Below are 14,411 nucleotides of genomic sequence, written 5' to 3'. Positions count from 1 at the left end.
TTGATTTGATTTCTTTGGAACTCCAGAGTTGGGGCTGTAGGAAAGTACTTCTGTTGTGTTTCATTTTCAAATGCTCTTGAAGCTACGTTTAATTTAAAATAGTGCAGAAATACACTCAGGAAAAAATATGCATGTCTTTAAATTTATGACTTAACAGCCCAAGTCACTGACATTGTGGTACTAAGGACCTGCCAAGGCCACAGGCTGGCACTGACTTAGGGAGGAATGGGACAGAGATGGTGCATGAATTTAGTGTTAGCTGTGTGTTCAGAGTTAGATCCTCTGGGCTGCACACTTGGATAGCATGGATGGGGAATGAGGATGAATGGCAGTTGTGCTTTATTCTTGTCACTGTCAGACTCCATGAAACAGTCTATAAATCCCTGAAGGTGTTTTTAGATGACTATTGACTTTTGTGATTTTGAGGAAGATGAATGCAAGGTTCTTAAAATAACACACTTCACTAGTGACATGTCCTCTGGCATTCTAGGATGTAGTTCAGAGAAAAGATACAGAACTACACTGCCAGACCTTAAACTGTGTATCTCTAGAAAGAATCTATGCCTTTTAAATTCAGCTTTGTCAGTGGATATTGGATCAAAACTGTTTATTATCACTTTTAAACTTCTGCGCACTTTGGAAGATATTCTATATCCTACTTTCCAGAAGAGATGATAAATATGGACTTGTTTTCATCAGTCAAGTCATATTAACAGAAGTTGCTGATTTTGTAGTATCTGCTCGAAGGCAGTGGGAAGGGTGAAGTACAAAATTATTTTTGGACTATTCTTCCAGCTATTAGAATTGCTTTTTGAAGTCATGAAAGTTGGTCATCAAAGCTTTAAAAAGGACCTTTGCAGAAGACATTGCTGGTGAAATATTAGTACTATTTTCCCTTTCTAGGAGTATTGTTGTTATTCAACTGTTGAGTGGGTGGTGGAGAATGTGGGAAGAAAATGATTCTTGAAGAAAAACTACTTATGGAAGATTGCTGGTACTTTAACAGATTGCTGCGAAGTGTGTACTGTATATTTGATGCAGTAATTTAAAGAATAAAATATTGATGATTCAGCTTTGTGTTAGCAACAAATTGTTCAGAGTTGGTATTTAATATGACAGCACAACCTGATCCTGAACCCCCTCTGGTTATGAAAAATCACTTAGCACTTGATATTAGAGTAGAGCAGCTCATGCTAGTAATTAAAGCAGTCTGCAGAGAATGCTTGCTTTCTGCAGTCAAGAGATGATCTGCCAAACCTGTGCAGCTTCAGTTACACAACTGCATTTTCTGGCTTTGGGTTGTGCATGTGCCCCACTGCTTTGCAAGGGGTGTTTTATTTACCAGTGTGGCTCCAAGGCAGACTCTGCCTTACCTCACATGTGAATGTAATTGGGCAGACTGATTCCCATGCCTCTCAAATATCTGATTAATCTCTTTTAATAACATTCTTCTTGTCTTTTCTTCCTTTTCTTGTGATTTTTTGTTGTTGTTGTTGTTGTTATGTTTCATTTTGTTTACACCATGGTTGTTCTATGTAAGTATTACTACATTTCAGTTATGCTGTAGTCACTTTCTGTACTGGCATACCAGTGAAATTTCAATGCAGCCCAAGCTTTTTCACTGGAGAGTCTCAAGGCACGCTGTGCACAGCCCTGCATGGATTAGGTATTTTGCCTGTACCTCTTGTTCCTTGACTGTGTTTTGGTGCTTGGACTGTTGCTGTAATTGCCTTCAAGTTTTTGTTTTCTTTTAATTGTGGATACCTTACTGGTATCATCTCAGGGACCAAAGGGATGATGAAAAAATCACACCCTTAGCAGTTTTCTGCTGCATCATATTCGTTCTTTTGCCACTGAAGTCAAAAGGTCTGAAAGCACACTGCAGATATGTGAATTCCTTTGCCTCATCTTTTGCATTGTCTTCCCCTTTTCTGTATGGAGGAGAATATAGGAAGCCAGACAGCTGAGTTTCCAAGAATGTGGTATTCAGCATCTCTTCCCCTTGCCCTTAATTTTCTTACTTAATACTCTTAAAAGCTAATTTATTTTTGTTTTAATCAGCGTGCTGTTTGGTGTATGTGTTTTCAACAAAATTGATGCCTCCAGGAATCAAATGTTCCTTTTGAATCTGGAACATCATGTATTTTGGGATTTATTTTGTATGCAAGAGAAAAGCCTTATACCCCAAGCCCCTCTTCTGCTTCTTTTCTACATTTTAGTAATTAGACAATGTCATGCTGGGTACTGCTATGGAAGTAAAATGGATGGCATAAATGCATCCTGCTAAACCTCAAGCAGTCTTGAATGTCTCTGGAAAAGAAATGTTTGTGGTCTACAAAAGCTGCCATTTAGCATACTGTGCCAAAGAGGATACTGATGCAGGGGCTTCAACACAAGTCAGCTCCATCCAAGTAATCCCTGCAGGCTGGAGATTGTGCCTCAGAGCTGCTCAGTATTAATGCATCTGTGGACATTTCTCAAAGGAGAAAAGGTTATGATGTGCTGGTTTTGAGCGGTTTACCGTCATGCACATTCACAACATGCTTATCTTCATCTCTGCCTTTGCCTTTCAGTATCAAAATCTAGATGTTCCTGGACGCTCTGGAACAGAACAACATTGGTACACCTGGCCACATGTATTAGGGAGACCCAGTCCTCCAGCTCCCAAATGCTTCATAGGCTAAAGCCATCCCTGCCATGTGCCTGCACAAGTCTGAGAATGTTGATATGGCCAACACATTTCTTGTTTCCTGTCACTGGGCAGAAACATTTCTGTCTCTGTGTTATGAATATTGCATTAATGGTATGTTCTGCAGCTCTTGATTTCATCCCTTCTGGATAGAAGATGAGACATGGCAGCTCTTGGTGATTAGAGCAGCATCTGTCAGTACCTATTTATCTCTTAATATTCATGCTATAAATAACTGGAAATGTTTGTACTTAGGTCGGTATGTCCATTCCTTTTTTCTGCGTGTAAAAATTCTGCTGACTTGTAATTTAAATATTGAAGGTGTAATGTGAGATGAAGAATAACCATGTTTTAATGCTGTGAACTGATGAAATCTCTCCATGTTATCTAAATACAGTACAGCTGACCTAATCAAGTTGTGTTCCTATGGCCTGGTGTCCTTCATTCTTATCATACCCAGCCGCAGGAATTCAGATCCGCAGTATATTCCTAGAATAGACTCACTGGACCAGAGGCAGGTGGTTCATGCTTTGCAGATGCTGCTTGTGTGTCCCTGCTGAGAAGACTCTGTGGTCACTGATTTGAGCCCACTTCTTTCTTCTGTGAAGGTGGCAATATAGGTGTATTTAGCTGTCAGCTTTCATATAGATGCTGGGAAATGACCTTTGACCATGCCCTTTTTCTAGATTTTAAAATAGGCTGGTAAAGTTAAATATTCAACAGTGTGATTAAATCAAGCTAGTTCCTCTTCTTGTACTTTTTTTGGGGAATGGGGGAAGGAATAATAAAAAACTCATGTTCATTTAAATACTTTAGGTTAAAAAAAAATTAAACTGCGTGCCTGAAAGTTGTGGTTTCATGGTGCTGCTGCATTTCAGGGAAATTATTGTCTTAAAATTATTAACACAAAGTAATTCTTGTTATTGTTATGGTATTAACAAATCTATTTTCTTTGAAATTTTAATGTTGAAATCTTGTACAATGTATCTGCCCATTCACAATTCTTATATTTCCATCATAAAGTTCTTGTAAATTCATTAATTTTGTGCCCCCATGAAGAATTCAGAAAAGCAGAAGAATTAAAAAAAAATTCTGGATGTAAGCCTTGGAGAAGTTTTGAGGTGGTAAAATGGAGAAAAGTTAAGGGATTGTAGGAGTTTATGGGAGAAATAACCTTTTGTAGCTTCTTTATAATAGTCAGATGACTTTTGCCCTCTATTCAATAATTTGTGCATTGCATTGATTATTTATGCCCAGCAAATTGACTGTCGTGTGGTGGTTCAATGGTGCTCTTTAAATAGAGTGAGAGAGCACACAACATGCAGACCTAACTAATGCAGAGCATGTAAGGTTTCTTCCTATGTCCATAATCTAGAAAACATATTTTTAACTTCCTCAGGAAGAAATATTTTCATTTCTTTTCCCTCCGCAGTTTGGTTGGGTGTGTTTGGTGGGTTTGTTTTTTTCATTTGGGGTGTTTTTTTTGGTGTGTGGGTTGTGGTTGTTTTCTTTTTTTTTTTTTTTTTTTTCTTTTTTTTTTTTGAAAAAGGACTCAGTGTTGCGACTTTGATGACTGCTCATGGTGGTGAGATGGGAACGCTCAAGCGCTCTGATTTAATGAGGAGCCCAAGAATGGAAATACATCCAAATCCTCACATGCAGCCAAAGCAGCTGCTCCGGCACCCACAGTGGGCACTGAGCACTCGGGCACCTTTCAGTTCCTCCACACTGCCAGTGTCTGCCAAACACAGAGGGAAATTTGTAAACCTACGGGACAGTGTAAAAAAGAGCCCTACAAAAAGCACAGCGAAAGTGAAAGCTGCTAGTGGTTGGGTGTCTGATGGTTCGTGCTCCAATTGCACTTTAGGCAAGGTAGGTGTTGCACTATGCGTTTGGAGATGTGCATTTTTGTGCAAACTGTAGAGAAAGTGTAAGAAAGTGTGTTGCATTTTCTCCTTTCTGCAGTTTTATGCCTGCTGTTTCTAATGACTTCCTTACTTAATTCTCTTTTGTATTTTATTACTAGAAATCCAAGTAGCAATTATTGAAATCAGATTGGCAAAGGAATACTTGTTCTCATGTTTTTCAGTGAAGGTTGCTACACTTTATACAATATGGGGGTTTACAGTAATTTCTTGTAAGCGAGAAAAGTTTGGTTTGCTTGATTTTTGTTCTCCGAAGTGTGTGTTTTTGTTGTTTACGAAGAACAGTGTTATAGAATTTGCTGGCTTAGTTGTGTCCTAGGGGATGTGTGTGGTGCTCTGGTTTACTTACATGTTAGTTGGTATTTCCTCACTGAAGGACTTACTGTTTGTGGGTTAAACACAAGGACATGTGTGTGTTCTTACTTTTCACAACATCTGGATGTAGTGTTAGATTTGGAGGCATTCAGTTGATCACTTAAAGGCATTGTTATCTTAGCTTTTGTAAACGTACCACTTAAATGATTTTTTAAAATATAAATTTTAAAGTCCATCATTTTACTTTGATAAATATCAAGTAATTTTTTTGTACTATTGTGGCAGAATGACTTTTCATTGTAGGGGTTATCACATTTATTTAGGCTGGCAGATTGAAGTCATTTATATAGTTCAAGTCATGCATTCCTCAATATAATAATGCATCATAATTGTGTGCTGTAATTCATATGTATTCAAAAGGTGTCTTTTAATTGGCCTGCTACTTTCTTTCTATTTTATATTGGTTTGTATCTTTTTAAGCCAGAATCATTAAATGCTTTAGTCAGACATCTTTATTGAAACTTATTTTGAGAATAAGCTTTTATTTGCCAGAATACTTCAGTGTGTATTTGGAGAATTCCTAAAATTACAAATGTTTCTTGAAAATTCCTGGAAAGTAGAGTGTTGAGATGAACATCTTATCTCTGTCACAGGTACCTGTATCGTATAATCATTTGCAGTCTGGTTGCTTATCTTAGTAAAATAAAATCATTGTTCTTCTGTTGTAAGGAAATTCTAGGTCTTCTTTATCTAATGATTGAAAACCTTTTAATTTCTTGCATTGTCCTTCCTTGTGATTGCCACAGTGCCTGCATCAATCCAACGTACTCTATGAAACATTCGAGTGAAGACAGTCTTGTCTTCATTTGGATTTGCACATGCTTTGAAAGTGGTTGCCAGTGTTGTTGCCTCTTTCCTCATGCATATAGTAGTGGAAGAGGCTCTACAGGAATGCTGCCAGGATGCTTGGAGGAGCATAGAGCATTTAAGGTTCAGTGGATCCTAAACCAACAGCACAAGGGGAAAATACAATGACAATATGAATAACTTATGAGACTGGAAGAATTAAAGGCCCATGAGCAAAGCCAGCTTTAAAATAATAAGGGCAAAATTTGGAGCTGGTTGGGAGAGTTTTCGAAGCACTTGGGGATGAGAAACCCATAGAGAGGAGAGAGTCAGGAATTGGGGAAAGAAGGGAAGCCGGAAAATAAAGCTGACATTTGGTGCAAGGGGAGGGAGGTGCAGGTTGTTCAGCCCATAAGGAAATCCATTGCAACAATGGTCATTTTTTTTGTGAGGTGGAAGGTCAGAGAAGTGAATGGCCAGGATATTAGAACAACTTCAATTTGATTTTAACCTTCTCTTACTGCAGGAGTTTAACAGTAAAACTAATGCTTAGCTGTTCAGCCTTAGTGTTGTGTTGTATTTTGATATGTAGTATATCTGAAATTTTGGTTAATAGGATATCTAGTGTGTAGCTACTTGGAAAGCCACTTACTTGGGAACAAGGCAGACTTCAAGGGGTGGCTCATTTTTTGGATGTGTAGGGCCGTGTGGTTACTTGAGCTGTTTACTTTGGTCTGTCATCTAAAGGTTGCGTTGTTCTTTCAGAAGGCACAGGTTTATTGCACTGAGCATTTCCTGCATCTTTTGCAAAGGACACATTAATATTTTTCTAGACCAATTTAGATTCTCCACTACCTTCCTCTTTTTAAACACTTAAAATATTGTGCTTTAGTCCATAGATGTAAGAATGCTTTAATGACATTAGGATTACCTCTCAGGATACCAAATATATTTTGTTCTTCCATCTTTCAGTAATTGCAATGATTTTCACCAGTTTTCATTTTGAGTTGATTGACTTGGAGCTGAAAGAACGCTGTAGAAATACCATATGTACATTTAATGTGTTGCTGTACTTGGACTGTTAATGCAAATAGCATTATTTTCTATTACTCTTTAATTTGGTGGCTGCTGTTGATATATGCTGCTTTGTATTTTAAGATATCTCAAACTTTAAGACATTTAATACTGTTATTTTCTGGGGTTTTTGTTCACTTTCAGGATGTAGTATTTTCTTTTTGTCATTATGCTTCATTATTTTTAAAGATCACAAGTACGTCTTGGAACAACTAAATTGCAAGAGCTTTCATCTGCTGTTCAGCTTGTAATGTTGATGATAGTTGCCAGCAGTTTGTGTTGCTGACAGCTTGTTGACAACCATTATGTGAACATCTCAAAAATATTGGAGTCAACATTTTGCTCAAAATGCTGTTTGAAATCTTATTCCCTTGCAGCTTAGGTGTCAGTAGGTTTATGGTTATTATTTTAATGAAGACTCCTAAGACCAAAATTCTCCTAGTCTGCAGATGTTTGGTAAACCTGTGTGAAATCTTTGAGAGGTAAATTGAATCTTTTTAGGACCTACCACCCATTTGATGAAAAGGTTTTCTTTGATTGTTGCTAAGTTTAGAAATCATAAGGTGCTTCTCATTTTTTTCCTCTTAGTCAAAGAGGAATATTAGCTTTGTTGAGCACTGTTAACTTCATCCTGTTTCCCTGCTTTTGCACTCTGTTGTATATTGGTGAAGGGATTCTGTTGTGAAACCAGCCTACAAAAAGCCTGAGTCTGTTCACTGACCTGAGCAGGTTTTTTGTTGGACCCCAAAGTCTCAGTGCTGCCAGGGGAGTGCCTTGGTGTGAATAACCCACCCGGGCATGTCCAGTTACTTTGGGTTCCTTGCCGTCACTGCAGTGCTGGGAATGTGCTGCCATGAACAGTGTGGGTCGGGACTGTCTGAGTTGTAGTTCATCTCCAAATCCATGTGCTAGTTCATAGTTGTTTAAGCTGTTAAATTTGAGTCTTGTTTGTTTTAAACTGTTTTTCTAGTTTTCCTTAATTTTTGACATTTTGTTGGTGATTTTTAGCCCACAGAAGCTGTTCCTTCCTCTTCTCCCATTGTCCCTGTGATCCCTGTCCCACCAGTCCCTGCTGAGACCATCCCATCCACCATATCACAGGTTTTTATTCTGTTTTGCTTTGCTTTATTAAACTTTTTAAACTTTTATTTCTTTAATTTAGTTTGTTGCTTTGTTGAAATACGTCTTTTGCTACTCCACACTAAGGTTTGAGGTGAATTGTTAAATACACTAGAATTTCACTGTAACTTTTGTTCATTTTATGACAACTTTTAGCACACTTAAATACTTATGTTTTCAGATGGAAGTGACTAGTAACTTGTGAAAGAACTAAAGAAAAAATAAGCAAAAGAATGGAAAGAACCAATAGGATATTTTGTGTTCACATAATAACTTTGGAGCCATTTCACCCTTATTAAAATGTTATTGCTTGACTTTTTATAAAGAAAATATTTTCTCGTCTCCTATAAATACTTAATACATGTCTTTCTTTGGTTGCACTTGCATGGTGTTTCTCATGTTCTCCACCCATTTGTTGGTATTACTGTTTGGGGGAGCATTTAGAATACAAAAGAGATTTTTTACCTCTCCATTCCTAACATATATGACTCATATGAGCCGTCATACTTTGGGTCCCACAATGTCCACATACCTCCCAAAACAAAACCCAAACCCTGTCAAGACAAGTGAAGGCAAAAACATGAGTTAATGTTAGTATTTCCCATGTAATTTGGAATACGTGACCATGCCATGGCAAGCTATGGAACAATCTAGGATAGACAGCAGTTACATTTTTGAAGATAGACTGTCATTCTGCTTTTAGAGTTTTGTAACTACTGTAACTTTCAGTACAGAAATCTGAAATGATGAGTGCACGCCTTCTGAAAAAAATAGTTCAATTTTTTGAATTTTTTGGTGGCAGATATTTATTAACTTTAAAAGGTAGTTAAACTACCCAGAATATTACTTGAAAATTTTTGTAGTATGGATGTCAGTATTTTTTTTCTTAATTTTTACTTTCAGGCTACTTGATTAAACTTGCAACAGGTGGTAATCTTTGTTTTTGCTGAGTTTTTAATTTTTGCATAATCCATAATTACCAAACATTTTTGCAATTGTCTGTTTTATAGTGCAATTTCCAGTAGATATGTGTTTATTTGAATCTGTCACCTGTACTTCTTCCATCAGGAAGACCAGAAATTTGATTAGTTTTAGAAAGACTCCCTTCTAATAGAGGGGTTCTGCCCACATCAAGATTTGAGGTGGACAGGCCAGTGCAGCCATATCTAGATAGTACCTTTGGAATGCCTGGCACAGCTTTTCTCATTCATCCTTGAAAAAGATGGTAAATTGCTGCTTCTTAATGGACAGTTTGGATAAATGTAGGAGTGTTTGGAATAATCATTTAACTTACAGAAGGGGTTTTGTATTGTTTGGCTGAGACGTATCTCAAACATACTGTTCACTAAACCTCACCTACTAACAGCAATTTTGCTTTTAGTTGTCTTTTTTTTTTAACATGAAAAGAAGAACACTTGTCTGCCTCAAAAATAAAAATCATGGGGAGCCAGCTTTCACTGGCACTATGTACGTAGAATATAATTGGATGTTGGAGAATCCTAATATTAAATAAAAATACATTTTAAAATGGAGTGAAAAGAACATGACTGAGCAATTAAACCTTGCTTTCTTCTGAGCAAAAACATAAAAACATATGGTTTAACTATATTTATTGTAGCCGTAACGATAAATTATCGTGATGAATAATAGATTGGGCTTTTTAGTACAGGATCTTATTTTTAATTTACTCTTATTTTAATAGAACCTGCACTTGAATAAGAAACAGAAAAGGAAATTTAACTTAATGGCAGAAAATGGTTGTGAGGGATAGTGTTGTTTTGACAGAGATTTTTGTTGTGACATTAATAATGAGTGCTTAATGTCTACTGCATGAAGTGTGCCTATGCTTCTATTGAGAGAATTGCTGGGTGAGAAAGGCTTTTGATGGCATTTTGACAGTCATATGTGTCATCCTTTTTGTTTCCTCTTACTTTTAATTGTCTGCTCTGTTAGTGTGTGTAGGTCCCACCTGATTTTAGTACTTATTTAATGACACAGGCTTAATTTCTGACACTTGATAGCAGATTGATGGCTCCTGTCTAATGATGGGAAATTATTCATCTCAGCCTTTTGAAAGGCACTTTGGAGTCATCACTTCCTAGGTTTGGGAGCTTTGAAAAGTCATAAATTCTTCAGAAATAGTAATGCTGTCATAGTAATGAAATAAAAATGCAGGATATGCATAGGTTAATGCAATTGTCATGTTTTTGCAGGTCTGAACTTTATCTGCATGAGTTTATTAGTGGCTTCTTCTGCAACCTATTAAAATATCCCTAAATTTAATTCCACACATACACAGATTTAGGGGATTAAACAAAGGAATGTCCTAATTTTAAAGACAACGTATTTTTATATGTATTAAAAACCCCCTCAGATTCATTAAAGCAATAAGGAGATTAACTTTGTTTAGTGCCACTGCAATTAATAATTAGCAGTATTTGGAGTCTGGAATATATCTGGACATGGTTTGTTTGCTTGTTTTGCTCATGTTCCTAGAGCAGGCTAGATGCTGCCTATTTTAAAGGCAGATAGTTGATGGATAAATGGGAAATCTGTTTATTTGGAAATATTTCAGAGAAATGCCATCAGTTCCTATGGACTTTCTTTCAGTTGAAAACACATTTTTCGCAGAAAAATTCTCAGTGATATGAGACTAAAAGTGTAAACTTACTCTCCTGGTTCCTGGCTTGTAAAAATGCTAATACTATTTCAGCTTTCTGTGGCAATAATCTCTGACTGCTTCTGGCTTCTTAATACTTAACAATTTCCTGATGGAAGCACGTGCTGCTGTGTGGAAAATGAATGTTAGCTGTGGGTTTGCTTTGCAAGTGAGTTCTGTAGGTCCTTTCTTGCTTAAGTTGCATTTCTGCAAGTTTCCATTTTGCAGTTTGTAGGGGGGCTGATGGCTGTTCCTGATGGGCAGACAGGGAAATTGAATCCACCGAAAACTGATTTTGAGATACTGAGTGATAAAACAACCTCTGCATGTCGTACCACAAGTACTGGGGTAACTGGCATCATGTCAAATGGTAGCATGACTCAGGTTTTCTTTTGAAAAACAAGGTAATAAATGTCAGAACTTAGATATTAAATATGATCTCAGACTTCCCTAACAGTGTGATTGTATGTCAGGGAAGCAGTTTGTCCAGGATAGTAGCAAGTGTTTCAGAAGGACAGTTTTGAGATTGTCAAGGTCAGGCTACCTTTTAACAGAACTTTGAGAAAGCCAGCAAGTTAAATGCTGTAAAGTTATCATTAATAGTGCATTTTCTCATGCTGTGTAATTTTTTTTTCCCATTTTTAAAGGCAAATCCCCCTCCAGTGCTGGTGAATACAGATTCTTTGGAGACTTCAACATATGTAAGTCTACACTTGCTTTCAATTATAACTTTAAATCATGTTTTATGAATGTAGTTGTGTACTCCTGTTGTTGCTGTTTAAGACCTATTTTATCTCTCTGATTTTGTCAGCTCTCATGATGTTTATTTTAACTCCTTAAATAGCTGTTTCATGAAAAAAAAGTTGCAGATTGCAGGTGGGAATTTTTCTTTGTACCAGTGTGTGACAGTGAAACACACAATTGAGGTTCCAGAGGTTCAGAGGACAATCTGTTTTTTCAACTGTGCAGGCAGATGCTTTAATATTTAATGTGCCATTTCCGTTGCACTTCCCATAAAAACATTTCTTCTTGCAGTGGCTATACTTAAGGTCTTAGTGCTCTAAACGTTCATAAAAATGAGTTGGTTCTGTTTGGAACATTAAGGTAGTAAATGTAGTTATGTGGAGGCTCAGATTTTCGTTTGTCAGCCATAATTACAATATTTATATAGAAAATCCTTCACTCAGGGGAAGGCCCTGCAAATAAAGCAGTTAGTCTTTATAGTAGTTAATCTGAGATCCCTTTAAAACTTGAAAAAGATAGACTAGAACAGTGATTTTTATCATGTAATATATCCTTGCCCCTGTCTCTGCTAATGTTTGGTTTGTTAGATGAATAAATTCAAAGGTAATTTTTCAAAAAAAGAGAGAGTATAGGACTGAGCAAAAGGAGAAGATAAAAATGATGGAGGTTTTTGTTTGCTCCTGTTTATCTAGATGATGTTTTAAATTGAATTACAGAGCTTTGTACATGGAAATAAGACACTGCTGAAATATATTAGGATCTACTTTGTTTTGTTTAGTGGCAATGAATAGGGAAATGATTAATCTTCCTTGTTATTTATTTAATAAAAAAGAAAAGCAAAGAGCTCTGCACACTGATCAGTCATCATGAACCTTTTGCAGGTACTGTAATGCTGGATGACTGCTTCAGTTAGCACATGTTGTCATTCCTGTAGACAATAGCTCAAGGACTAAGCTACCATAAAAACTTCTTGATCACAGTGGCTTCTTTTGTGTTGGTGTAGCAATAGATCCAGTTTCATGTATTCAGAAGGTCAGGACCTCATCCCTTTTTAATAGAGAAATATCACGTGTTAAAACCACCGTATCTTTTTCAGTGAACAAACTACTGAGGACATAATCATTTTTGAGGTACTTTGCAAAGATGATAATCTGTTATACGTGAAATGGATATGGCTTCTATTGTATTATGGGGAGATATAATTAGAGAGTGAGGAATAAAAGAGCTTAAAATTAGACAGCCTGTAAAAACCATGGCATTGCCGGCTTGTGTAGCATTTAAATATGTTAAATAAACATAGGAGAAAGGAAGTAGCTTGGTTTTTTTGGGATGAATTAAATTCCCTTTTTAAATTCTCTGCTAGAAAACAGTCAGATTTTAAAATGCTTTCTTCTATACGTGTTTTTTTATCTATTTGTTGCAGAAGTCTTATCAGATATTCTGTATCTTAAGGATAGACAAGGTGCTTTGTAAAATAATAGTATAAATGTTATTTCTTACCTTGTTAAATATTTCTTCCTAAAAGACTAGGAAGAGGGAGTTGTCTGTAGCTGCTGTAGGTAACTGTGAAGAAAAGAATTTGATTTCCAAGATATCTTGGAAAAAGGCTTACTCTTGAATATTAAATATGAATGAGAATTTGCTATTTAATTGATTTTGCTTAGTTTTGGGGGTTTTTTGCTTCTGGTATTCAATTCTTTCCTTGTTCTGTAGGTAGCGAAGAATGTGGGTATCCTTTCTAACCAAAGGATGGCAAGGCTTCTTTCTAGGATTTCAGTTTTTAATCAAGCTTTATAAAGTATTCTTCTAAACTCTTCTTCTCTTTTTGCCCCTGTTTTAAATTGCTGAACTTAAGTATGTATGTAACATGATAAATAGTAGTATAAACAGTTGTTAAATGTTACTTTATAAGGGTCTTACCCATTCCTCGTGAGAAGGTGGTTTAAAGCATCAGTCTTTGATTTTTCTCTGCTCAGTGTGGAACAACAATAGGAATATGCTGCTCTGTTCTTCCTTAAAATTCTTCTCTACCCCACATCCTGTTTCTTTTTTCTCTGTTTCAAGTTGCTGTATAGCCTGAGGAATATCTGAGGATCTCAAGAACGTCTTTTTCTGGCAATCAAAAGCAGAGGGCCTGTGCCCTGCAGTAGTTGTGTAGTACAGTCTGCTCCCGAAACAGGCAACTTTTAAACTTGTATAAAAAGATTGTCTGTTTTATAAATACAGAGTGGTGTGAAAATCACGTCTCTTCTGAGCCCAGTGGTCACTGAGAATCAGCTGAGATTCGATGGGAATGAACTGTCAGCCAAGCAAACTGGGTTGTGTGAAGTGTAGGATTCTCTGTAAGTCTCACTTCTCTTTTTTTAATAGGTCAATGGCACGGATGCAGATTACGAGTATGAAGAAATTACTCTTGAAAGGGTAACATGCTAAATGTCTTCTCTACTTTGTTTGAAATGGGATTTATGATACTTTAATATGAAAATAGCAATCCAAACCAATTCTTACTCTTTCTTTTTCTTATTTTAGGTTGATTTTTTTACCTAATAATAATAAAAGAGTACAATCAGTTGCTAAGCAGGAATTGGAAGTTATATTAATATGCTTGACCACTGAGACTAAAATGGAGGAATGATCTCCTCTAAGACATCCTGCATTTAATGTTGCTACCTAGACTTGTAGAGACTAACAACACAGATTCTGGTTTAATCTCCTGTATTGCTATTTTTTTCATAGGCTTTTACTTATATGCCATTAAGTTTTATGTTGAGATTCCAAGTGACACCTTGTCACATGCATTTCTTTGTTAGGTTTTCTACGTTGAGATCTAGCTCAGTTCACTTGAGGTGCACTGTTAACAAAGGACAGAAAGAAATTATTGTATCTAATACCTGTGCAGTTCTGGTGGTTACTGAGAGGGTGGAGAGGTCTTGCAGCTGATGGTAAGGGCAAGCAATCCTTGAAGAGAAAAATGTCAGTCTGAATCTCTGCATCTGTGGGAATATATTAGAGGTGGGACCCAAGCTATATAAAGACTTTT

At 36.6% G+C, this 14,411-nt stretch overlaps 1 protein-coding gene across 12 annotated transcripts in view; it reads left to right on the top strand.

Annotated features, from left to right (window-relative positions):
* The window catches only part of DLG1 (discs large MAGUK scaffold protein 1), a 146,365-nt gene that overhangs the window by 80,234 nt on the left and 51,720 nt on the right, over positions 1–14,411 (top strand). For 8 of the 12 annotated variants that reach the window (XM_066193302.1, XM_066193298.1, XM_066193297.1 and 5 more), the window contains 3 exons: positions 7,858–7,950; positions 11,275–11,328; positions 13,742–13,792. In XM_066193302.1, coding sequence (XP_066049399.1) covers positions 7,858–7,950; positions 11,275–11,328; positions 13,742–13,792 — 198 coding nt within the window. The remainder of the gene's footprint in view (positions 1–7,857; positions 7,951–11,274; positions 11,329–13,741; positions 13,793–14,411) is intronic. The other 4 variants (XM_066193307.1, XM_066193301.1, XM_066193303.1 and 1 more) reach the window with 1 other exon arrangement.

Source organism: Chamaea fasciata, unplaced genomic scaffold (genome assembly GCF_029207755.1).
Source record: "Chamaea fasciata isolate MVZ Bird 193981 ecotype frontalis unplaced genomic scaffold, bChaFas1.0.hap1 SCAF_11, whole genome shotgun sequence".
Lineage (NCBI taxonomy): Eukaryota > Metazoa > Chordata > Aves > Passeriformes > Sylviidae > Chamaea > Chamaea fasciata.
Note: the sequence above shows the minus strand (reverse complement) of the source record. Positions and strands in the feature narration are given on the sequence as shown.